This window comes from Neovison vison, chromosome 10 (assembly GCF_020171115.1).
Source record: "Neovison vison isolate M4711 chromosome 10, ASM_NN_V1, whole genome shotgun sequence".
Classification (NCBI taxonomy): Eukaryota; Metazoa; Chordata; class Mammalia; order Carnivora; family Mustelidae; genus Neogale; species Neogale vison.
Genome location: NC_058100.1, coordinates 20980204 through 21006854, shown reverse-complemented (window position 1 = coordinate 21006854; position 26651 = coordinate 20980204). Strand labels below are relative to the sequence as shown.

The 26651-nt window shown below is 34.6% G+C and overlaps 1 protein-coding gene across 1 annotated transcript in view; it reads right to left on the bottom strand.

Annotated features, from left to right (window-relative positions):
• Positions 1-26651, bottom strand: part of CDC73 (cell division cycle 73) — a 117380-nt gene that overhangs the window by 73487 nt on the left and 17242 nt on the right. Inside the window, exons 7-10 of the mRNA XM_044266861.1 lie at positions 19922-20138; positions 17068-17166; positions 14282-14360; positions 12099-12163 (exon numbers count right to left, since the gene is read on the bottom strand). Of these exons, the coding sequence (XP_044122796.1) occupies positions 12099-12163; positions 14282-14360; positions 17068-17166; positions 19922-20138 (460 nt within the window). The remainder of the gene's footprint in view (positions 1-12098; positions 12164-14281; positions 14361-17067; positions 17167-19921; positions 20139-26651) is intronic.

Genomic DNA, 26651 nt, shown 5'->3' with positions numbered 1-26651 from the left:
ACTAGAAAATGTAAGGCAATAATGAAAACACTCTTAAACCATACAAATTCCCTTACATTAATTACTTTTGTTCATATCTAACTCTACATTTCTCTACACTCATTAAAAACAATTTCACAATAGTTTCTAAGAATTCAGCTCAGATAGCAGAGTGGTTTTTGAAATTAGCTTTCCCTATAGACTTGATAATTGTTCAATGAATTTAACCTAAAATTACAAAGCAAAACAGAGCTTATATGAGAAACTTCTATTGCAGGGTAAAAGATGACTTGCTTACTTTTTATAGGTAAGCACCAAAAATCAATACAGCATTAAAAAATAATAATAATAGCCTAAATAAAAATAGCAGTTTTTCACTGTAGACCAAACACAAATGTTAGCATACTTAGTTTAAGCATATCAATGAAGACTTCAAGCACATTTTTATCATAATTATTTATGCATTTATGAGGGGGCAGATTATATTGGGGGGGATAGTCATTTATGTGTGTAAGAGAAAACTATTTTCACTCTCCTATTACTGAAAATAGTTCTGGGGGCACCTGGGTGGCTCAGGGAGTTAAAGCCTCTGCCTGTGGCTCAGGTCATGATCCTAGGGTCCTGAGATGGAGTCCCGTATGGAGCTCTCTGCTCAGCAGGGAGCCTGCTTCCCCCCCCCACCCACCGCCTGCCTCTCTGCCTGCTTGTGATCTCTGTCTGTCAAGTAAATAAATAAAATTTAAAAAAAAAAAGAAAAAGAAAATAGTTCTGTAATTTATCTAACTGAATTGTATATAAGAAGTATAACTAAATAAATCATGAACTAAAATAAGGAAAATTTTCTATAGGACCAGTTATCCTTATTAAAAAAATTCTTAGTACTTAGTATTACCTGATGTATATATGTACATCTTTCAAATAAATATGCCAAAGAATCATTAAGATGGGTAAAAGATTCATCCCAAGACAGCACAATTACGTATCTACTTACAGGCTTCTACAATGGTCCTCATATTAGTACTTCTCCATTTGAACTTTAATTATATTTGCTTTTGTATTCATTCTGATTGCGTTCTAAATCTTAAATACTTAATACTTAAACAGAATGCAAGAAACACTTAAATTGTAATGTCTTTGTAGCACTAAAATTATTGATTAATTAGTAGAGTAGGATTTAAGTAAACTCATTAATTTATCACTCTAAGAATAGGGGAAGACAGAAATAGGTGATTTTCCAGAATCCTGTAGGGAATTCTTGCTCCTTGTGCCCCCTTCCAAATCAACAAAACTAAATAGGACTAATTCAAGATTTACAGCTCAGACTTCTAGCCAGGTCATCTATGATTGTCTACTCTGTTGTGACAAATAAGAACCTTTGGATATCAACATCATGAATTTTAAATTCAAAAGACCTAGTCCCAAATCAACATTTTTTAATAAATCAAATACAAGAGAATGAGATATTAGTCATAAATCTGAACTGGTAATCTATACATCTAAAGAAATACATCATATTCACTTGAAATTAGTCAGACACACCAGTAAGAACAGAAGTCACAATGGCGAATTATGACAAAGCCCCTCTAAGCAGTGATCAAGGAGAAAGGTTCCCTGGCCTTGCAAATAGGTCTTTATGGAAGAGATGCAAATATCAAGCAATCTTACTTTAATACCATTAAACGTTTGAAGGATATAATTTAATGTCACTGTGCAAACTTACCATTATACCATGATCTCCCATGAGCTTCTTTACACAGAGAACGCATATGTGCTAGAAACTATCCAGCATTCTTGGCAATTACATTTCTCAGTGTAAATAAATAAATCAGCATTTAGCATTTCAAAAGCTACTCTCATAAGCTGGAGTAACAAATCTCTCATGGTATTATTACCCAGTTTTTCAGCCTTTCTCTGGGCCACAGCATATTAATAAGGAAATGCCACCCTATTACGCAACCTGGGATCCACGCAACTAATCTTCCCCTTCTGTTTCGCTGTTCATCAGCAGCAGTTATTTATGCTTTAATCTGTTACATAAGAAAATTGATGGTGAAAATTCTGAATGCAATTAGAACCAGGTTGTATGACCATGGACTGGATTCAGTAATCCACAGGAGGGTTCCAATATAAAATATAAATGTAATCTGACCAGTATTCCATAATGATGCACGCTGCATCAGCATGCTAATGTTTATAAAGCTTTAAAAAGTATATTTATACAAACTTCAAAAAAACTAATGATGACTCTGAATGTTTAGAAATCAAATGTGTACTATGGGTCTCCCCTAATTTGGTATTTACCAATTTATTGGAAGATATTAGATCAATTATATCTATTACATTTAGTTAAGATAAAGAAAAAAATGTTACCAATATAAATTTAAATAATTGAGCTTTCAATGTTTATTTTTCCTGTTAAACTAACTTTTATAGGGGAAAAAAATGTGACAAAATATACCCAAGTTCTTGATGAATTACAATGTACCCACAAATTTACTATCAGAATTGCTGGTTATTAAGATGTAGTTCTAGGGGTGCCTGGGTGGCTCAGTCCGTTAGGCATCTGCCTTCTGCTCAGGTCATGAACTCAGGGTCATGCGATCAAGCCCCACATCCGGTTCCCTGTTGAGCAGGGGGCCTGCTTCTCTCTCTCTCTGCCTACTGCTCCCTCTACTTGTGCTCTCTCTCTGTGAAATAAATAAAAATATTTAAAAAAAATATGTAGTTCTATGTTAAAACTCAATTCCTAAGGACACTTAAATATTTTGTATAACGTTTTAAGATAAAATTGTATTTTAATCATATCAGAAGCTGAATTTGTTCTTTTTAATAAAGAAAACTAAAAGCCTTCTATAGGGCACCTGGAAGGCTCAGCTGGTTAAGCGTTTGCCTTCAGCTAGGGTCACTATCCCAGAGTCCTGGGATCAAGCACATCGGGCTCCCTGCTTCTCTCTATTCCTCTGCCTCTCCCCCAACTCATGCATATGTGCATAAAAAAATCTTTAATAAAAAATATTTAAAAAAACAAAAGCCTTCTATATAACAGAGTTCAAATTCTTCTGAAAGGTCAAAGAATTGCTTAATTTTAGTTCTCAATTTTGATATATTAAAATATATGAAGAATTCAATTCCAGAATGTTTACAGCAACACATGTATAAGACAAAAAGACACTGAAAGACTGAAGCATCTATTGAATTTAGGATGGTAAATCATTAGATGGATAGTGTCCAGAATTCACTGTTTGTAGATAATACTAAATCAGTTATTTCTGACTTAAAATTTTGTAAAATACTAAATTGACTTGATTTCAAAATAACTATTAAATCTAAATACAAAAAGCGAATGTTTTTTAATGACAACATAAAATATGACAACTTCAATAGTGAAATAATTACCTGAGTTCTATGGTATGCCTTTTATCTCCAATGAAGTCAAAAATAAAAATCTTAAAAAAAAAAACTTTAATTCCTTAGCATTTCAAATGAATGTCTTCAACTTATTCACAGCAAAGTACATTCTGAAATTTCAAATAAGAACTTAGTTTCTAAATACTAAGATCTGTCCAGACCAGAAGTAAGTAAGATTTTAAAAAACAGATACTTAAAATGAATGTGGGAACAGTCACTCACAGAGGAACATGAGAAGCAGGAAAGACAAGAAGAACAACACTAAAAGAAACATCCACCAAGAAAAAGACCTGGAAAAGAAACCAAAACTCAGAATTAAAGATCAAATGAGGTTTGGCAGGGTTGGGGAGAGGGAAGGGAAGGGGATGAACTAACTAGAAATGCAATGAATATTAAGACAAATATAATGAAGACAACAAAGAAAATAAAGATTGAATGTAAGGTTTATACAAAAGATTGAAATTCACTGAACATTTAAATCAAATTATGAAGACCTAGAAATTGATACAGCAGTCTAAAACTCAGTCAACAACCACCAATAGAAAAGTACCTATCAAGGAATTACCTAAACATCTAATTACAGAATGTTATTAAATATACTAGGTTTTTTCATATGAACAAACTAATTTAAATCATGTCATGAAATAAAGGAAATATTAAATACTGGCACTTTTCCCTCAAAATAATGAAGAGAAATACATAATATATAAAATACAGCCATGCCTATATTAAACAACAGTAGTCTAAAAATATACTTGAGAGGAGTTATAATTTGCAAGTGATAAAGTATGTTCAAGATATTGAAGTTGCACTGATGAAGGTAAATAGAAACTTGAATAAAATGCTGTACTATAGTAGGTCCAAGAGAGATTTTTTTAAAAAGAAGTTTGTTGTTGTGCACATCTGGATCATGAATAACTACAGCATTGCATATGGAATTACAACGGAAAGATTTTATATGATCAAAATGAAATCTTATAGTATAAATTTTTATCATGCTGTTAGCAAACATTATTATATTTCCAAACTGGTTTCTATTTTCCCCAGTTCTTACACTGATCAATATTCAGACACTGGAAAAAAGGTGACATTAACATTGTTATTAAAAAGTTTCTAGACTACTTCTAGTAAAAAGTAAAAAAGTTTCTAGACTACTTCTAGTTTAAAAGTTTCTAGTAAAAAGGTTTCTAGACTACTTCTAGTCTAGAAAAGAGTTTCTAGACTACTTCCGACATATGTGCCAACATAAACTTTGTTTCTTTCAAAAATAAGTCTCAGAAGTTCTACGACTATGATATTAACTACATGGTCGTGAGTAGATTAATTTTAAAGAAATCTTATAGATACTATTAAAATCTCTAAGACACTTTGGATAAGCCAATAATCACTCTTTAAAGAAATGCAAAGCTAAATTAATAGAGTTTAACTGTATAGGCTTACACCAAAAGTACCATCCACTGTGCAAAAGATTTTCAATAAAGCTCAATAAAATACATAAACTAAAAGAAACAAAAAAGTAGTATTATAAATATGTACTTCATATGCATTAAAATTTCCTGACACCTATTGATTTTTTTTTTTTAGATTTTATTTATTTAATTTGACAGAGAGAGGTCACAAGTTGGCAGAGAGGCAGGCAGAGAGAGAGGAGGAAGCAGGCTCCCCGCTGAACAGAGAGCCCGATGCGGAACTCGATCCCAGGACCCTGAGATCATGACCAGAGCCGAAGGCAGCGGCTCAAACCACTGAGCCACCCAGGCGCCCCACCTATTGATTTTTTATAATTCATTTTTCTTGAATTAGATTAGAATCCTATATTGGTTATGTTGACAAAATAATAAGTAAAAATTAGATTTTAATATCTCTCACCACAAGGAGTATCACTGCAAGAAGCCTGATATACACCCATCTAAATAAGTGTTCCGTCTAAATACTACCTACCTTTATAAAAGAGAGGAGGGTATTTTCTGTATTATTCAGTATGAAAAGTTCACAAAATATTACCTATGTTTAATATAAAAATATTCCTCAATAACTCAATGCTACAGGCGAACAGCACTGTAAAGAACAATGTAAACAAGGTATGCCTATACACATGTAAACCTCAAAACAAATAGCCAGAGAAGTTATTGTAATACCATTTTTCAGATGAACAAAACTGATGTCTAATTTGTTGCAAGGGCAGGCGCGGTAGCCAAGTGGTAAGGTGTCGGTCTCGTAATTTGTTGCAAGGAACAGCTCAAAAAAACCAAAACAACAAAAACAAAAAGCTCACTCTTGGGCGCCTGGGTGGCTCAGTGGAACTCACTCTTGGGCGCCTGGGTGGCTCAGTGGTTTAAGCCTCTGCCTTCAGCTCAGGTCATGATTTCAGAGTCGCAGGATCGAGTCCCACATCGGGCTCTCTGCTTGGCAGGGAGCCTGCTTCCTCCTCTCTCTCTCTGGGCCTGCCTCTCTGCCTACTTGTGATCTCTCTCTGCCAAATAAACAAAATCTTTAAAAAGAAAAAAAAAATTTTAAGAAAAGCTTACTCTTGTACCTCATCTTCCCTGTAAATAGACAGAGTCCAAATCTATAAAGAACACATTAAAAAAAAAAAAAAAGAAAGAAAAAAACCTGGAAAAATCACTAGGACAAAACTACTATAAAAAGAACATGAGAGGCATTTTGAGTACCGAGAAAAAATATTGTCTAATTAAATGATGAACTTTTAGAAAAGTCTATAAAAATGCAAATATTAGAAATAAACTGTAAAAAATATTAATATGTTAATGCTTAAGTATTACATCATGCAACAGGCAATAAACATAAAATTAACTTCAAAAACTTAAGACACAGAACAAGTAACTGACAGAACCAAATAATGTTTTGTTTTGTTTAGGGGATGCACCTTTATACTGCTCAGGCTGACACAGGACAGAACCACACTGTTCCCTGAAATACCAAGATAGCCAGCAAGTTTTGAAAATTATTTCAAGGGCAATATAATATTTAAGCAGAATAATATACCAATATAAGTACAGAATGCAGACAATTATGAATTATAAAAATAATATTCTTATTTACAATTATTACCTTATACTAATGTCCCAATACTTATTACGCTTTGATTTTTTAAAAAATTTTATTGGAAGTATAGCTCATATACTCTCAATATAAAAAATAGTGATTTGATAATTATATATACAATGAAATACTTCACCATGATATATGTATTACAATACTGAATGTATTCCTATGCTATGGTTTTCATCCCATGTGGCTTATTTTATAACTGAGTTTGTACCTCTTAACCTCCTTTACCAATTTCACCCATCCTCCCCATACACTTTTATGATAAAATTAAATAACTTAAATCTAAATAAATGTCATTAAAAGAATTTTTTTAAGTAAAATCTATGCCAGAGATGTGGAGCTCAAACTCAAGACCCTGCGATCAAGAGTCACATGCTCCACCAACTGAGCAGCCAGGTGTCCCTCATTTCCTTTTATATATGGGTCTCTACAAGTAGACAGAAAAGCCTAACCTAGCTAAGTTCTTACCCACCATATAACTTCTTTGCAGCAATTTTCTCTCACAGGATAAAAAACACTAAGATAAACATACACAGCCACAGTAAAAATACTCCCATTACTATAGAAGAAAAGAGTTTTCGTAATTTTTTTTTTTTTTGATAGACAGAGATCACAAGTAGGCAGAGAGGCAGGCAGAAAGGAAGGGAAGCAAGCTCCGCGCTGAGCAGAGAGCCCGATGTGGGGCTCGATCCCAGGACCCTGGGATCATGACCTGAGCCGAAGGCAGAGGCTTTAACCCACTGAGCCACCCAGGTGCCCCAAGTTTTCATAATATTTAAATAAACTCTTCATAACTTTGAATGAACAAGGCATCGTTAAACATGTAATATTAAATACACCTGTGACGCTAAAGCTGCCTACATGTACAATTAAGGTGAAATTATATATAAATTCATAAATTCATTAATAAAAGTAAACATTATTTATTTGATGTCTTTCCTGTGCTAATAAGCATTTTACATAGTGTCTTTCAGTCCTCAATAAGACTATGATGTGAGTTCTTTATTACAAAATAAAAACAAAATCCGTCACTGAAAGGTTAAATAATCTCACCTTCATTAAGTGGCATAATGAATGGAAGAGTTGGGATTCAAAGCCAGAACTGACTTTGAACACTTAAATACATACTGCTTTCAACTGATTACCTTCTCTTTAATAAGATAACACTGCCTTTATTCAGATCAGGGATTTCAAACTAAAAGGCCAGTAGGAAAATAAAAAAATAAAAAAATAAAAGGCCAGTAGGGTCTAAGAGGATAGTACTGTTGATCCTTGAACAACATGGGTTTGAGCTGCACAAATGCACTCATATGTGGATTTTTTAGTAGTACAGTATCATAAATGTATTCCTCTTATTTCTAAATGTTTTCTTTTCCCTAGTTTATTCTATTGTAAGATATAGTATATAATATATATAACATACAAAATATGTGTTAATAGGCTGTATGTTACCTATAAGGCTTCCATTCACCAACAGGCTATTAGTAGTTAAGTTTAGGCAAGTCAAAAGTTATATGCAGAATCTCAGCTGCCTGCAGGGGGTAGGGGGTGTCAGTACCCCTAACCTCAGTGTTGTTTAAGGGTCAACTGTATAAGTAAAGACTATCAACGACAACAGAGCAGTGAGGTCTGCGGACTACCTAAAGAAAACATCCCATCTAAAGGCAGTCATTGGATCCGTGTGACTCTTACTACACTAGACTACCCAGGACTTAACTATGCTACCAAAAGCCAGATAGCTTTTCAAAAGAAGGTGAAAATCCAGACTCTTTTTGTGACATATTTTTATTTTTAAATCTTACTGCGTAAAATAAAATTTTAAATGATAGCAGATGCCTAATAAAACATATGTGGGACCACATTTAGATTGGCACAATGAATAATCCCAGAAGTATGCTAAGAGAGGCATATGATGTCAATGCACTAGCATTTATAAACAAACATGCTGCATCTAACTCTGAGAAGAAATTTTCCCACAGGCACCCTTAAAATCTACACAACTATTATAATAAGCACTCAAAAAAATATTTGCTAAAGGAAAAGAAGGGAAGGAAAGAAGAGTGTTTAGTAATAAAGTCTTAATCAACCATCTCCATCTCCTGCTAGCCTGGACTCTTAAGATACAACTCTAGAGCATTACTACTACTAGAGCACTCCCCTAACACTCCAAGCAAAGATGAACAAATTAATCAAAAACCAAATGAGAATGAAGGAAACTTTATAAAATGGGAACTGGAAAGTTACTAATAAATTCACTCCTGATTAAGAATATAACTTTATACTGAGAGATTGAGATTCTGGATATTATTTAATAGTGAAAGTTGATGATGACTACACCTCTACTGTAAATACTGAATATCCACCCAACTGTACTTACTACTGGGAAAATGGTTCCCAAGAAAAGGCTTATTATATAAACTACAATTCTACTAGAGTCAAATCAAAGAACAATCTTAAGGGAAAGCTTCTGATCTGCACAATTTCAGAGTGTAAAATATTCCTCAAAAATGAAGACAGCAAAGTAACTGAGTCAGTGATATTCAGTAAGAACTAAGAAAAGAATAAATGGGGGCTAGAGTATATTACTTTCCTATCTGAACATTAATAAGCTAGATTAGGAGGTTAAAATGAAGTAGTCCTCAATTCAATTATCAAATCCTCACAAATAACAAGAATGCACTGTGACTGTATCTTTTTATTCCTACTCTAGTGGAACAACAGATAAGTTCTCTGCCAACACAGAAAAGTCTTCATCATCTCCTCTTTTCTATACAATGAAAAGCACTGTCAAGTAGCACTTTCTTAGTCTAAAGATGGCTCCTTTCACAAAAAGAATCTTCGCAAATACATTCTGGTATTCCCTATACTAAATGGTTTCTGGTCCCAACCCATAAGGACTAAGATAGTTCACTACACAATTCTAGTTCTTTCCAGTGTTCTCAAAAGGAGGAAGAAAAGGGACAAACAATCCTGGGAAAGAGTGCATACTCTTGTTTTTCGATTTAGATATACATATATTAGAAATGACGAAATTCCTGTACCATAAAAATCCATTTAATCTATTATTTCTTAAACATTATATAACCCAACTAACACATTTTGGGGAAAGTCTACCAACTTCGCCATGCCCTTTAGCAACTCCAACATCCATGTCTTATACTACTGTATTTCTTGGCCTATGTCAAAAGCTAACCAGATTCAACTATATAAACTTGTAACTTTAAAAATACCTGGGCTTCTATTCATATATTGAACTTCTATAAATTACTGCCTTCATAAACATAAATTTCAATAACATGACTCTTAAGAAATACTGTCAAATCACATACTCCTTTTCTCTATAACAAATGAAGACAAAAAATCAATTACATAAAAATTTTCTAGACATCTGCACAACCTGATTAACTTAATCTTATATCTAACAGGACTCTGGTGTCTTGAACTTAAAAGATATACAGACCAATCCTAATACAGACTGGTACAATTTTAGTAACTATGTAGATCACCTACACATGTCAAAACCCTGAAAAACAGTGGTACCTAAAAGGAGCTCATATGTAAACTAGAAAGGAAGTCACATCAGTGCAACAAAGCCTTTAACATACATTTAACTGCTTTTGTGTGTCTGGGTGGATATCACAAGAGAAATCCTCCTTGGAGAATAAGACAAAGTCGGTGAAACTAGTAATTTCAAAAGAAAAAAGACAAGGAAAAAACATTACACTGGAAGCTTAAGCTTGAGATTCAAGTAAAAAGAAATAATTATCAGAACAACTTCAAAGCTTTTAAGGTTAACCTCTGCATGCATGCTCCAACAACAAAGAGTACAGAGATTCAAACAGGGTATTAAAATATGGGAAGTACCAACAATTTGACCATTTTTAGTCTTTCTGATGCGTTCCCACACAATGTCTATATGTGATTATTGCTGTAAAAATAAACGCCATAAATTTGTTTAAATTCACCTCTATTTTAAGTATATTTAGAAGCAAAGTCTAATGAGGAAGCAGAGCCGTATCACTCTGTTTAATTAAGAAGCTGTCCTTGGATTCTAGAAAAACTGTTCTGTAAAAAGCATCACTATAAAAACTATCACTGGTCTTACTATTTGCACAGAAGCTCAGTAATGAAACCAGTTTCATGGCATTTCAGATGAGACAAAAGTTAAAACAATGACCACAACCACAAAAAAGTCCCCCTGATGGTTACCTAAGGATAACAAATGCAGTTCCATGATAATTCACTTAGGGAATGGCCAGTAGGCAAGTTTTATTCCCAAGAAACTGTCAATAAATGAATCTTCCAAAAATTTAATCTTACACCCATGAGCTACATTTTGAAGTCAGAAGAACTAGGCAGATCTCATAAGATGAGTCTGTCTAATCTTTTACCACCTTCCCCTCATTAACTACACACTGGAGATATTGGCCTTCATTTATGCTCTACTGGGCCTCAATCATAACCAATCTTTCACCGAATGCGCTTCTGCAAGGTCTGCTGTGCTCAAGTGTCACCTACTCAGAGAGGCCTCTCTGACTACTCTCTCTACAGAACCCTTGTCTGTCTTATTTACAGCTATAATCCCAGCAATTAGAAGAGTCTGACAAAAAATAAATTAATTAAAAAAAAAAAGAAGAAGAGTCTGACACAAGTGCTCAGTAAGAACTTGTTAAATGAATTAATGAGCTCACATACAATTTCAGTCACACAAAAACAAATCTGACGACAACTTAAAAAACAAGTGTATTAGCAAAATATCTAATACTCAATTCCAATTTGAAGTCCAGGAAAAAAAAAAAGGTCAACTTTTAATATCAGATTCTCGACGTTTATTTGCTATCTGCTCTGGAAGGTATGGCAAGATATAACTTAATTCTGAGAAATCACACCAAATATATGAAGATTCCATGTCATATTGAGTCCTCAAAGATCTGATGATTAGTAAACAAAGACAAAATAAGTCTGGTATTAGCTTTAAAATTTAGTGGTACTCTAATACATATACACAGTATTTTCAAGTATAATAATAATCTGTAATATAAATACTCAAAATAAGGTTAATAGAATTCCTGTTCTACATTACCAAGTCCTATCTATCACTGACTAAATAAAAATTGTGTTAAACACAGCCTAAACAGAACATCCGGAAATAATCATTTTCAGTGTGTTAAAAAATATATATAAAAGAAAGTCTGCCAAAAGTGAGCCAAAGGCTTTTAAGTGCAGTCCTCTAAGTACCTGGTTCTGGTTAAGTACGCACTTTGTAAATATTACATTAACCATTACAATCGGTTTCCTTAAAGAGCACAAGGCATTACATTTTAAAAAACATAAGAGACTATGGAAAGTCCAAACCAGACTTTGCAACTACTCCCTCGCATTAAATACTCTAACCAGGGAGCACCCATCCTACTTGCAAGTTAACCAAAACAGCTTTTATTTAAACACAATCAACTCAGTTAAACCAAAAGAAGGATATCCACAAATCAACCAACCCAACCTACAGATTATCAGCACAATTATTCATTAAAGATAAACGTCTGAAACAGAAAATAATGGAGAACAAAGACTTTCTTCAACATCTGCTACTCACATAAAATGCCCGGAACAAAAGAACCTCTGCAGTTAAAGTGACTTACCGTTACAGATTTCAGTGTCATACCGTGATAGGTGCCCATAGTGTCGATTTTGAAGCCTTCCGTTTCTACAAAGAAAGGGGACTTGCTATTAGATTTTATGCATTCCATGATCAACAACAAAACTAAAGTAATAATCTGTGTTATAATCTGACAGTTTAATAATGTAACAAAGCATCAAATGTACTATTCATAGAAAATTAAATTACATGCCTATGAAGAGAAAAACCTTAAAAGCAGTACTAGTCCCAAAAATATATTCAATACATGCCAGTGAGGCCTTTTGTAGAAGTTGGTTAAGACTATTTCTACAATTGTGTTCAAAAGTTTTGATATTTTGGGAATATCAAAAATTAGACTGAATAAAGTACTTTATAACCTTAAATTATTTACTTCTAATACTCGTTCACAGTAGCACTAAAAGCTTCTAGTATCATGAGAAGGTCTTAAATTATGAAAAGTTCTGTTTTAAAACTACAATCCTAAGTATATGATATATAATTTGTATAAAAGCAATGCTGCAAATAATGATAAAGGTTCCAAGACAGAGTCTAAAAATGCCTTTCTGTAAAGGCATATTATATCAGTACAAATATATTAAGTATTTTACACATTGCAAGCTATATGCCTCTATCACAACGGCTGATTTTGGGGGTATAGCTCAGTGGTAGAGCATTTGACTGCACAACGGCTGATTTTACACATCGGTGGAAAAGTAAGATAAACAAAATATGTAAATAAATGGGCATGGCCTGATTTGACCCACAGAGGATTGTAATTTGCCAAACCTACTTTACATAATTCATTCCACAAGAAAAACTACAGTGAATAAAAGAATGAACCACTGTATTTCTACAGCATGTCTTCACAGGACATGCCTTTAACCAGTAAATGAAGTCAGCACACAAAGTACAGAAGCAATATATCCTTTAGTGAAATTTAAATGGAGAAGTTAAACTTCCAGTTGCTTCTACCTCATTTTTTCCCACAAATCAAAATAAATGAAGATCCCAAGAGAAATTACAATGACATTAGTACCACTTCACTAACCACCACAATAACATGGAAATGGTTCACTACTGCATTAGCCAGTATACCATGTAGGCTACCCCAAAATAAGCCCTCACATAGTTACTAAATTCAATACTTCCCAATTTCTTAATGTATACATGTGCAACTTCAGAAACATGATTTGATATATAGAATCTCCAGTCTGAACTTCTGAGAAGCAGAATACTAAATAACGGGAAATATTTATAGATAGCTTATTATATACCAGTCACTATTCTAGACACATTATTAACTAGTCTAATCCCCACAATGAAATTAAAAGATAGATACTACCACTACTATTGTATTGCAATGAAACAACGAAGAAATTAAAACAGAACACAGTTAATTTATTTAAATTCACGCAAAAAGTAACTGTGATACAGGCAACCTGGATCCAGAATCCATGAAGTTGAACCAGGGGTTGGCATTTTTTTTTTGAGAGAGAGAGAGATAAAGAGCACAATCAAGTATGGGTGGGGGTGGGGGGAGATGAGAGAGGGAGAAGAATCCCAAGCAGGCTTCACACCCATTGTGGAGCCCAACATGGGGCTCAATCTCAGAACCCTGAGATCATGCCCTGAGATGAAATCAAGAGTCAGACACTTAACTAACTGAGCCACCCAGGCACCCCAAGAGTTGGCAAATTTATTCTGTAAAAGACCAGATAGGGGGCGCCTGGGTGGCTCAGTGGGTTAAGCCGCTGCCTTCAGCTCAGGTCATGATCTGAGTCCTGGGATCGAGCCGCGCATCGAGCTGCACATCGGGCTCTCTGCTCAGCAGGGAGCCTGCTTCCTCCTCTCTCTCTGCCTGCTTGTGATCTCTCTCTGTCAAATAAATAAATAAAATCTTTATTAAAAAAAAAAAAAAAAAAAAAGACCAGATAGTATTTTAATGGCTCTGCAGGCCACGCAATCTCTGTCACAACTCAACACTGCTGTCACAGCACCAAGGAACCACAGATAATACATAAATGAATACCACTGTATTCTAGCAAAAGTTTATTTATAATATGTGGTGGGCCAGACTTGGCCTGCAGATGGTTGCCAACACCTGCTCATAGTAAACATCAAGCTATACCACCTCTCACATTCATCACCACCACAGTAAGGGAAATATAAAACTAAGTAACTTGCCTTCTTTTCCTTTGAATCTTTCCTGGTCATATCTGTTGTAGGCAGCTGGGATAGGCTGTTTGGTACGCAATGTAGGATCCTACAGAAAAATTAATTATGAGTTACATGTTAATATTTTAAATTGTTACTTAAAACTCAGAAGAAGAACCACAATAAGTGTATTATTTTCTAAGCTTTTTCCTTACACTAGGCAGTAAGACAAAAGTGGAGAATAATTTGATGTTTATTTTCAAGATATTATTTACTGGTAGAAAATTATCATTGCATAAGGGACAAGAGCAAAGGACTCCAAATAAACTTGTATCATGGCAAAACACAAAACTGCAGAAATAAAGTAGGTGTGCTTAATAATTTCATTCTTACTACCTAAACTTCTTCATGAAATAATAAATCCCCAATTATGAATTATTTTTAACAATAAAAAACTTAATTCAAAGCTTACTGAACTGATATTTTAGAGTGTTTTAACAAAATTACTCTCCAAACTGTTATTAATACTTAAATAAATATGACAACTATGACAATAAACCCACTATAAATGCACAAGATAAGACTGAAGCTAATAAAGATGTTACTTGTTAAAATACTTAGAATAAGTTGTCAACCTAATGATGTCAACTTAATTCACAAATACTTTACCTAAATTCAGCCTGGGGTGCCCAGGTGGCTCAGTTAGTTAAGCATCTACCTTACGCTCAGATCAAGATTTCAGGGTCCTGGGACTGAGCTCCACAGGGAAGCAGGCTGCCTGCTGAGCTGAGAGCCCGATGCAATCCTTGATCCCAGGACCCCAAGATCATGACCCGAGCCGCAGGCAAGAGGCTTGACCCACTGAGCCACACAGGTGCCCAAAATTTTTATGTATCTTAATGATTACAGAAAGACAGAAAAAATTCAATCACAGGGACAATGGTTTAACTGTTCTAAGATCTGACATAAGTTTCCTACCAATGCTATTCAAATCAACCAATTCATAATCATAAGCACCCTATGTTTTACCATCACAGTATATGTTTCGCTACTTTTTTTTTTTTTTACTCATCTCTATGTCCTACTAGACTTTAAGCTCAAAGAGGACAGGTATCTCTTGTATTTGTGTCAGCACAATGACTGACAATAGTAGTTACTTAAGTCCTTGCTGGGAAGTCAACTCAAAGTATTAACCTAAATACGAATAAAAGTCCCCTACCTCTTAATTAAATACCAATGATTTTAGGAACAAGCAAAACTACTAGATCTTGCAAAGAGTGTATTAGCACTCTTCCAAATTTTAATATACTTTAAAAAGAACACTATATAACATAAAAATATTTATATTTATTACCTTTGTTGGATCCTATGAAACTAGCTGGAAGGATTTTCAACAAAACTGGAGGACATGTTTGAGTTTAAATACAGGCTATATGTCATACATGAAATTTACTTTGGAGGGGTCCTAAGTGGCAACTCAATGAGTGAGGCAGTCAACTCTCCAAATGGCTGAAACTAAAGTACCATGAAAGAACCAATGATCTATGAGATGAGGAGAAACACATTTACCAGGAAGTCACAGATACCAATGATTTCAGAAAAAGCTCCAAAATGGACTGTAACATTCATATCTCTAACAATGGTAATGATTCTCCCAAGCAACAATGAGTAATAGGTCTGTTACTTACTTTATACAACTCTCAGAGGGCTTTTCCTAACTTACCTCTTTCAGATTCTAATTCAAGTACATCTCTAAGAACTATTGCTTAAGTAACTTTTTTTTTCCTGTTTTGGTGGCTTGGTTGTTTTTTTCTTTTTTTTTTTTTTGTTACTGTTGTTGTTGGTTTATCTTCTGACTCCCTTTACCTACTTCTCACATTTCTTACCCACCCCCACCTCTAGTAACCACCAATCTGTACTCTGTATCTATAAGTTTGCTTTGCTTTTAGGTTCCACATATAAAGGAGATAGCAAGGTAATTTGTCTTTCTCTAACTTATCTCACTTAGCATAATGTCCTCAAGGTCCATCCATGTTGTCACAAAAGTCAAAATTAGGGGTGCCTGAGTGGCTCAGTCAGTTAACCGTCTGCCCTGGGCTCAGGTCATAATTCCAGGGTCCTGGGATTGACCCTGCATCTGGTTCCCTGCTCAATAAAGAGCCTGTTTCTCCTTCTCCCTCTACCTGCCACTCTGCTTAGTTGTGCTCTCTCTCTCTCTGTCAAATAGATAAATAAAATCTTAAAAAAAAAAAAAAAGGCCAAAATTACATTATATTTTATGGCTGAATAATATTCTATTGTATGTATATATCACAATTTCTTTATCCATGTATCCATCCATGGACACTTGTTTCCATATCTTAACTACTGTAAATAATGCTGCAGTGAACATTAAGATGTTCAAGTTAGTTTTCAAGTTAGTGTTTTCATTTTCTTCAAATAAATATCCAGAAGGAGAACTGCTGGTTCATACAGCAGTTCTTTAATTTTCTGAGCAACCTCCATGCTGCTTTTCCTAGTGGCTATGCCAATTAACATTCCCACCACGAGTACACGAGGGTTCCTTTTGCTCCATATATTTGCCAACACTTACTTCCTATCTTTTTGATAATGGCCAATATAACTTCTGTGAGGTGAGATCTCACTGTGTAAGCTTTAATGGCGGGAAAAATTTTCACATATTTCAAGAATACTGAAGCAAGAAAAGGTTTAAAAGTACTGATTTAAGAACTTTAAGATGAGATGTTTTCAAAATTACAATACTGAAAAACAAGAGTCATTTTAATTAAAAATAATATATAAGCAGTAAAACATACCACAGGTGCTGCATTTGGGGCCGGTCGCTGCTCAGGCGCCCGCCCTTCTTCTCTAGCTTTCACAGACTGAAGAATTGCAAAAATATTCTTGGAAAAATTCTAAAATATAAATGGATCTTAATCAGTCCACTTAAAATTAAGTATTCAAAGCAGTAAGTTTATTTAATAAATAATTTCAGACTTTTCTTCCTTTAGTTCTTCTCTACTACATCACTGAGGTGTTCTTTACTCTACACACAATAAAAATCGAACTACCACTAAAAATTGATCCCCAAACCAAATATGATAAACACACTGTTACCCTTTTATTTTTATTATACTTAAACTGTTTAATTGGCTATAAATTTATTCATATTCTGCATCTATTCAAATTTGTAGCTAAGAAACAAGCTATTGAAGTAAGAATGAGATTTGCTGTCACAAGAGGCTTCTTAATTTTTAAAGAAATCAATTCTATCTTCTTCTAGGTATAATAAACTCTAGTGCTAATCTCAGATTGCTACAATTTATATGAGATGTGGAAGGTTTTAAAATACTCTTTGTTAGGAGTTATTGCATGCTTTTAAGAGATTTTCAAATTGGGAAGTATTTTTAAAAACTTGATTCATGGCAAAATACCAGGAGTTAACCAACCACTGCTTTTGCACCAGCAGGACAAAAGTCAACACAGTAAAATGCAAACAAAGTCTTAATCCTACTATGAAAATCACTAAAAATGCATGAAAATCAAATCCCAAACTTTAAAAATAATAAAGAACTGTGTAAGAGACACTAACTCTAGAAGAATCCATGTTATCAGCTATTTTTATGTCCTAGAATTACAGGTGATTATAATCTTCCTTTTAATGATCTCTTTTAAATCAACTTTTCAATAACGAACATTACCTTATTTAAGTTTATAAGTATATTCTTAATGACTTTATAAAACTGGGTTGCTTTATATGGGTTGCTTACAATAATAATATAATTATAAAGGAACATACTTATTTTTCTCATCAACTTTTTATTCCAGAAATTCCAGAAATTTACCCTAATCCCCAGTAATAATAAGATCTATCTAAAATCATAGGGTCTATTAGGACTGAGTACCTAAAAGGATTTTTAGTGTTCAGGAGATGAAAGCCATATACAGAAAGACTATCAGTCAAAACAGTTGTTTCTGGTTTTTAAAAATGTTAATGCTCACAGAAGTAAACCAAACAGCTACCAAACAGTTCTTAAACTATAAGTTATTTCTTAAATTATACTGTGATAGCAACAACACTAACTTAAATTAGAGCACTAGGTTTTAAAATGATGGTAAAACCCTGCCACCTAGAGCTCAAAGAAAATTGTTCATCTCAGATTTTGAAAATTTAATGTTTGGTCTAAAAGTAAGATGGAGCACAGAAGGTACGTTTTATTCCTTTACTATAAGATTCAAATTTGGGGGCTATTACAATGAACACTGGTAGAACATAAGCAGGTTGTAATATTCAACTATTAGCCACATTATGCAGTGAAAATGAGAAACAGATCATTTTACTGTAAATACAAAAACTGAAGTTTATATCCTCAGGTTTCTCTAGTTCTAAGCTCTGAGGAATAATTCCTAAACTTAACCTCAAGTACTTTGTAAAATAGGACAAAGTACAAAAGGAAGAAAGTTATTTCCCTCATATTACTCTTTTTAAGTAACCTGAATCCTACTAACATGGCACAGTAAATTTAAGACCAGAATCCAGATCTACAAATAAAACCAGTCTGTCTTGACCAAAGTTTAAGTTCACTTTCATTGGTAACCTCACGGATGTGAGGGCGATCTGGCTGCGACATCTGTCACCCCATTGATCGCCAGGGTTGATTCGGCTGATCTGGCTGGCTAGGCGGGTGTCCCCTTCCTCCCTCACCGCTCCATGTGCGTCCCTCCCGAAGCTGCGCGCTCGGTCGAAGAGGACGACCATCCCCGATAGAGGAGAGGACCATTCTCCGGTCAAGGGTATACGAGTAGCTGCGCTCCCCTGCTAGAACCTCCAAACAAGCTCTCATTGGTAACCTCACATACTTCAACACTCTTTCAGAGAAAATTGGGAGGTGAGGGAAAGACAGATGAAAATGTGCCAGTGAAAGAGAACCAAAGCAATCTTCTGGAGATGCATTAGGATACCACATATCCAGAATCTTCCAAATTTTTAAACTTTCAAAATTTAAAGTGTACATCTTTAACCCAAAATTTGCTTCTAGGAATTAATCCTTTGGTTGTATGCACATAAATGCACAAAGGTACATGTATAAGGATTTTTTAATGCATTACTTATAATTGTGAATAGAGAGGGAAGGAGTCAGAGAGGAAGGAAAGGACGAAAAGGGAGAGGAAAAAAATTCCACAATCTTATAACTATAAAAACAAATAAACCACTCAATGCCATTAATAAAGAATAAATAAATATTGCTACATCCACACAACAGAATATAATGTATAAAATACATAAATAAATATTGATTTTCATAAGCTCCTACTTTGTGGGGAAAAAAATGAATAACAATATTAATAACCACATAGCTGGCCATCAACATTCCCCTCCTCATTAGGTTGAAGCAAAAATCTCATCAACAAGAAAACTGGGCTATTCACTGGATTTAAAAATGAGGTGCAAATCAAGAGGTTTGCACTGTGATTCAGACATTTTCATCAGTTTCTTTGGTGACCAACAACCACTAAATGGTAAATACGGCTACTTAGAAATCTACATTATTACTGATCTTTTGGAGATAAAACTTGAAAATTGCTAGTAATAGCAAATTCAGCCAATTCTATAACCACTCACAGACAAGTTATACATACTCTAATGAAGGAGTGAAAAACTTTAATTACCTTTCCTGTGCTCTGTAAGATAGTTGTTCGTGTCCTCCATACTCTCTCTCTGCTGACAATGTCTCGTGTCACATCTACCTCAGCATCCACGAAACTTCTCTGTTTAAGGGCAGTTATGTCATCATCTAAGTCAGTCTTGATAGTAGATCTTTTCTTAGCCATAATTTTGGCTTTGATTGCAGCAATTTTTTCCACTGACATAGCTTCAGACAAAGACCTGAAAGCAATTTCCTTTTTTAAAATTTTTATAGCAAAGATCTCAAGCACATCATAAACGTATTTTGTTACACTTATAAGTTCTTGGTAAAAATAACCTTAAGTGGCAATAATTAAGATTTTCTTATCTAAAACTTACATACTTGATATTTAATAATCATGTAAGATCAAGAGCCCAGGTAGAAATATTACTCTATAAGCAAATCAGTAACTTCTTAGCAGGATCAATGCAACAAAAATCCCTGCACTTGTGTTTATCTGCCCCCTTCCCCAAAGGCAGAATCCATTAATATAGCTGCTTTCCTTAACGTTTTCTCAGACTTTTATTTACCAATGCCTCTCTATCCACACAAACTGTACATACAAACACACAAAAACACACCCCACCTAGGGGGGCTGCGTGTGGAAAAACTCATTCTGTAAAGAATTCAAAGCTTAGCTTTTCCTTGAAATTTTATTTCAAGGTGTCACACCTTCATAATACATGTAACATACCCATTTTATACGTGAAGGAGGCTTTTATATGCCATATCAACATATATTCCTTTTACTATCTGTAAGATAAAACCATATTTTGCAGTTTTTCTTTTCTTTACCTGATTTTCAAATAACAGGCAAAATAGCAAACATGGGGTATACTTTGAGAACTATAAAAAGAAGACTTAACACAAAATGTAAACTTCATTAAGGTAAGTTTAGTGTTGTTTTTCACAAAATGAGAACAAGAGTTAAAAAGGGTTTGGGAAGGGGCACCCGGGTGGCTCAGTCAGTTAAGCATCTGCCTTCAGCTCAGGTCATGATCCTAGGGTCCTGCAGTTGAGCCCCATGTTGGGCTCCCTGCTCAGCAGGGAGTCTGCTTTTCCCTCTCCCTCTACCTCTCTCTCTGACCATTCTTCTCAAATAAATAAAATATTTAAAAAATAAAAATAAAAAGGGTTTGGGTACCTTAAGAGTTGACAAAATTATTACTTTAATCACAAGGTGACAATCTTGAAATATGTTTAAACAACATCTGGAAAAAGGACAGGAAATTCCTGCAGGTTTAAATATGGTAGTATTATATAGTATACTAGTTTATTTATATAAGGTATGAAGGAACTTTATAGCAGTGCTCAATACACATCTAGTATTTGACTCATTTTTATATAATGCTATGCCATTTCTCCTTAAACTCTAAAGCAAACCGGCATAACTTAAATCGAACTAAAATACTTCTCTAAATCATAGTCAAATGTGAACTGAACCTTCAAATCATTGGGAGTTTTACTTCCAGCTAAAAAATGAAGTAGCAAGGATTGGATTAACCTCTCCTGCTTCCAAAGAGCCAGTCAAAATACATAAAAGAGTAGCTTACGAAATACCTGGTATCAAGCTATGAACATCTATGATCTCTGACAAACGGAAACAAGATGAAGTGAGCCCTATAAATGCTGCAGTTTGCCGCCTTTTAAGTCTTCAAAATGGCAAAGGGAGGAGAATCGAGGCAAAACTGAGTGGATTACCTGATTTGAGAAATGGTGCTGAGAGTCCAGCAAAACCAAGGTGGCTGGAATTCATAGGCCTAAGTACCTGAGAAGAAAGAGCTGCAATGAAGATGCCCATCAAGTATTCTGGGAGAATACTGATTAGCACAGGACTATGAGAAAACAAAAGTTGGGTACAGAAACCATCCAACAGGATTAGAGGGGAACAATGTCCAGAGCTCACAGAGGGCAAGGAAAAGTTCTTGTTCCTACTAGCCAAACTGAAAACCTCACATCGACTGGGCATTAGGTAGAGTATTCAGAATGGTTTTCTGTAAGCAATGGTGGGGAATAATTACCCTAACCTAACTGAACCCTGCTCAAATAACAAATCTTAAATCAAGACATAAAAGGAACAAACTGTTTCCAAGTGATTTAACTATATCCCAAAACAGTTTTGTAAAATACAAAAATACCTAGCACTCAATATGGTAAAATGCAAAATGTCTAGTATCCAAAGATCACAAAGCATGTAAAGAAGCAGGAAAAGGTAAGATGGAATGAGGAAAAATCAAAATCAAAATCAATTATAAATTGACACAGATACAAGATTAGCAAAGACATTAAAATAATTATTGTAACACTATTCCATATACTCAACAAATTAAATGAGATATGGACTATATATTTAACGAACCTGCAGAGATTAAAAAAAAATCATGATGGAGACTATAAATACATCACAGATATAATTAAAGAAAAAAATATTAGTGAATGACACAACTACAGAAACTATCCAGTGAATAGAAAAAAAAGAACCCAAATATTTTAAGAAACAAGGCCAAAAACTTTCTGAATTCAATAAAAATTATGAACACAAAAATTCCTTCCAAAAGCTCAATGGACTTCAAACATAAGAACCATGAAGAAAAGGCCAAGTTATGTGATAAACAGCTCAAAACCTGTAATAGAGAAAACTTTTAAAGTACCCAGAAAGAAAAAAAGGATACATTCCATAAAAAAATTTAAAAACTTAAGAAAATGATGACAGCAGACTTCCCAGCAACAATGCAATTGAGAAATTAAGAAAGTATAATATTTAATAAGTACAGATGGTCCTGACTTAACAATGGTTTGATTTATAATTTTTCAACTTTATAATGGTATGAAAGTGATATGCACTCCAAAGAAACCATACTTGAAATTGTGATCTTTTCTCAGGCTAGTGGTATGTAGTACAATGCTCTCTCATTATGCCTGGCAGTGACAGCAAGCTACAGCCCTCAGTGAGTCACGCAATCACCAGAATAAATAATTAATACACTTAAAATAATTCTGTACCCATACAACCATTCTGTGTTACATTTTTGGTATGGCATTCAATATATTACATGAGATATTCAATACTTTATTACAAAAGAGGCTTTGTGTTAGATAACTTTGCCCAACTATAGGCTAATGAAAGCATTCTAAGCATATTTAAAGTAGCCTAGGCTAAGTTATGATGTTTAGAAGGTTAGGTATATTAAATACATTTTTGGTTTACAATATATTCAACTTAGGATGGGTTTATCAGTATGTAACTCATCTTAAGTCAAAGATGGACTTGGGATGCCTGGGCAGCTCAGCAGGTTAAATGTCTGCCTTTGGCTCAGGTCATGAACTCAGGGTCCTGGGATCAAGTCCCACATCAGGCTCCTTGTTTAGCAGGGAGCCTGCTTCTTCCTCTGCCTGTTCTGCCTGCCACTGCCCCTGTGCTTATGCTCTCTCTCTGACAAAAAATAAAATCTTTAAAAATTAAAAAAATTTAAAAGAAGGAAGACTTGTACTTAAAAAGATGTAACTTAAGAGGCACCTAGGTGGCTTAGTGGGTTAAGCATCTGCCTTTAGGAAAGAACATGAATCCACGGTCCTGGGATTGGGGCCCAGGTTGGGCTCCTTGCTCAGCAGTGAGCATGCTTCTCTTGCTCTCTCTCCCCTCCCCCCAATCATGCTCACTTTCTCTCTATTTCTCTCAAATAAATAAAATCTTAAAAAAAAAAAAAAAAGGAACTTAAAATTTAATATCTAGAAAAAATTCCTTTTTAAAAAAAGGCAAAATAAAGGCCACAGAAGTTCAAAGAATTAATCACCAACAGGTTTGCACAAAAAGAAATGTTGAAAGAAATCTTTCAGGAATAAGGACAAAATTAGGTAAATAGATCTGAACAAAGAAATGAACAATGGAAATGGTATCTGCAAATACATAAGATTTTTTCTTGGGGTGCCTGGGTGGCTCAGTGGGTTAAGCCTCTGCCTTTGGCCCAGGTCATGGTCTCAGGGTCCTGGGATTGAGCCCCGCATAGGGCTCTCTGCACAGCAGGGAGCCTGCACCCCACCCCCCCACCCACCCCCGCTGTCCCGCCTGCCTCTCTGCCTACTTGTGATCTCTCTCTCAAATAAATAAATAAATTTTTTTTAAAAAAAGATTTTTTTTCTTATTTACAGCTCTTTAAAGGATAACACTTTATTTTTTTTTAAGATTTTTTATTATTTTATTTTTGACAGACAGAGATCACAAGTAGGCAGAGAGACAGGCAGAGACAAAGGAGAAAGCAGGCTAAACCTGCTAAACAGTTATAACCAATAAGCCAATAAGAAAAAACAGAATTATAACCAATATTTGCTTATTCCAAATACAAAGCCCAAAAACAGGACAAAGAAAAGACAAATAAAAAACAATAAGCAAGGGGTGCCTGGGTGGCTCAATCATTAAGTGTCTGCCAGGATCCAGCCCTGCATCGGGCTCCCTGCTCAGCGGGAAGCCTGCTTCCCTGCTTCTCCTTCTCCCACTCCCTCTGCTTGTACTCCCTGTCTCGCTGTCTCTGTGAAATAAATAAATAAAATCTTAAAAAAAAAAAGGCAAAATGGACTAAAACTAGCCATATCAATAATCACATTAAGTATAAAAGATCCACACATACAATTAAAGGACTTAAACTATAAAGACACATAGATTAAAAGAAAAAGGATTCCAGTTTTCAGTTACACAATATGAAAGAGCTTAGGGCTATGAACTACACATTTAAAACTACTACAATGATAAATATTATATGTGTTTTTTTACCATATTTTGTTTTTTAAAGTAAAAGGATAAAAACATTTACTATGATAACATAAGCCAAAATACTGCCAGAGGTAAAGGTCATTCCATAATGATAAAAAGATCCACTCATCATGACAACATAACCTTAAACATTTACACCTAATAACAGAGATTCAAAGTAAGAGAACAAAATCTGATAGAAATGCAAAGAAAAATAGACAAATCCAGAGATTTCAGTAATTCCATCCCAATAATCGATAATACAAGACAAAAAACAAGTAAGGATATAGAAGACTCTACTGACACTATCAACCATGTTGACTATACTAAGACACTCCAAAGTAACAGCAGAATACACATTCAAGTGCCTACAGAACAGACCTTATTTGGGGCCAAAAACCAAGTGTCAATACTTATCAAAGGATTCAAGGTCATATAATACACAACCATACTTTGGAACACACTGGAAATCAGTAACAAAAATCTCTAGAAAATCCTAAATGCCTGGACATTAAATAACTCAACTGAACATAATCCATGAGTAAAAGAAGAAATCAAAAGGAAAATTAGACAATAATTTTGAACTGAATGAAAATGAAAACACAACACAGCAATATGAGATGTCATTAAGTAGTTCTTAGAATGAAAGCTGAGATTATTAATTTCCCTCTAAGAAACCATAAAAAAAGACAGCATATTAATCCAGATTAAGCAGAAGTAGTTATCATTGGAGCAGAAATTGAAGTGTCAAAAAGAAAAAGGAAAAAACAAAACAAACAAACAAAAACAACAAAAACTGAAGAGAAAAACCCCAATCTAGTTCTTTGAGAAAATCAATAAAACTGGTCAATTTTGGCCAGGCAATAAGGAAATTAACAGAAAACATCAACTGCTAACTAATATCAAAGAATGAAAAAGGGGTCATTGCTACAGATTATAGACATCTTAAAAGGACATTATGAACAACATTATGCAAATAAATTTGACAATGTAGAGGAAATGGGCAACTTCCTTCAAAGAACCATTCAAAGAGAGAGAACCAGAATAGACCTATTACTATTAAACAAGTTGAATATGCAGTTAAAAACTTTACCTGAAATACATGAAAATAAGTAAAACGATAGTACAGATGGCTTCATCAAATTTTCCCAAATGCAGGAGGAAATACCAATTCCAAACAAACTTCTCCAGAAAATGAAGAAAAGGAACTACTTTTCAACTCATTCTGAGACCAGAATTATCTTGATAGGAAACAACACAAAGACATTATAAAGAAACGACAGACCTCAATAACATGGGTACAAAATTCTGTATAAATTTTAAAAACTCTAATTCAACAATACAGTATGATTGTGGTAGGCAGCCACTGAAATAATTAACAATATTCACCTCTTGGCATTCACGCCCATGTATAATCCAGTTCCTGTGGGAGTGGGGAGGCTAAATCTTGCTTCTAACTTGCTTCTAACAAATAGAATGATGTACAAATGATAGGGTGTCGCTCTGAAGATTTGGCTATAAGAAAACAATTTCAGGCGCCTGGGTGACTCAGCCATTAAGCGTCTCCCTTCGGCTCAGGTCATGATCCGAGGGTCCTGAGATCAAATCCCACATCAAGCTCCCTGCTTGGTGGGAAGCCTGCTCCTCCCTCCCCCACTCCCCCTTTGTGTTCCCTCTCTCCCTCTCTCTCTCTCTCTCTGTCAAATAAATACATAAAATATTTTTTAAAAAAAGAAAGAAATCTCAATCTTGCTTCACAGCTCTCTTGGCACTCTTGCTTGCTCACTTTGATGAGATTATTTCAAGATTATTTCTGTGAAATAATCCATGGAGAGACCAAATGTGGCGGCAAAGGACTAAGGGAGCCCTCTAGGTAACACCTGAGGAACTATTGTATTAGTCTAACAACCTGTCAAGAACTAAATTCTACCAACAACCACATGGGTGAGCTTATAAGCAGATCCTT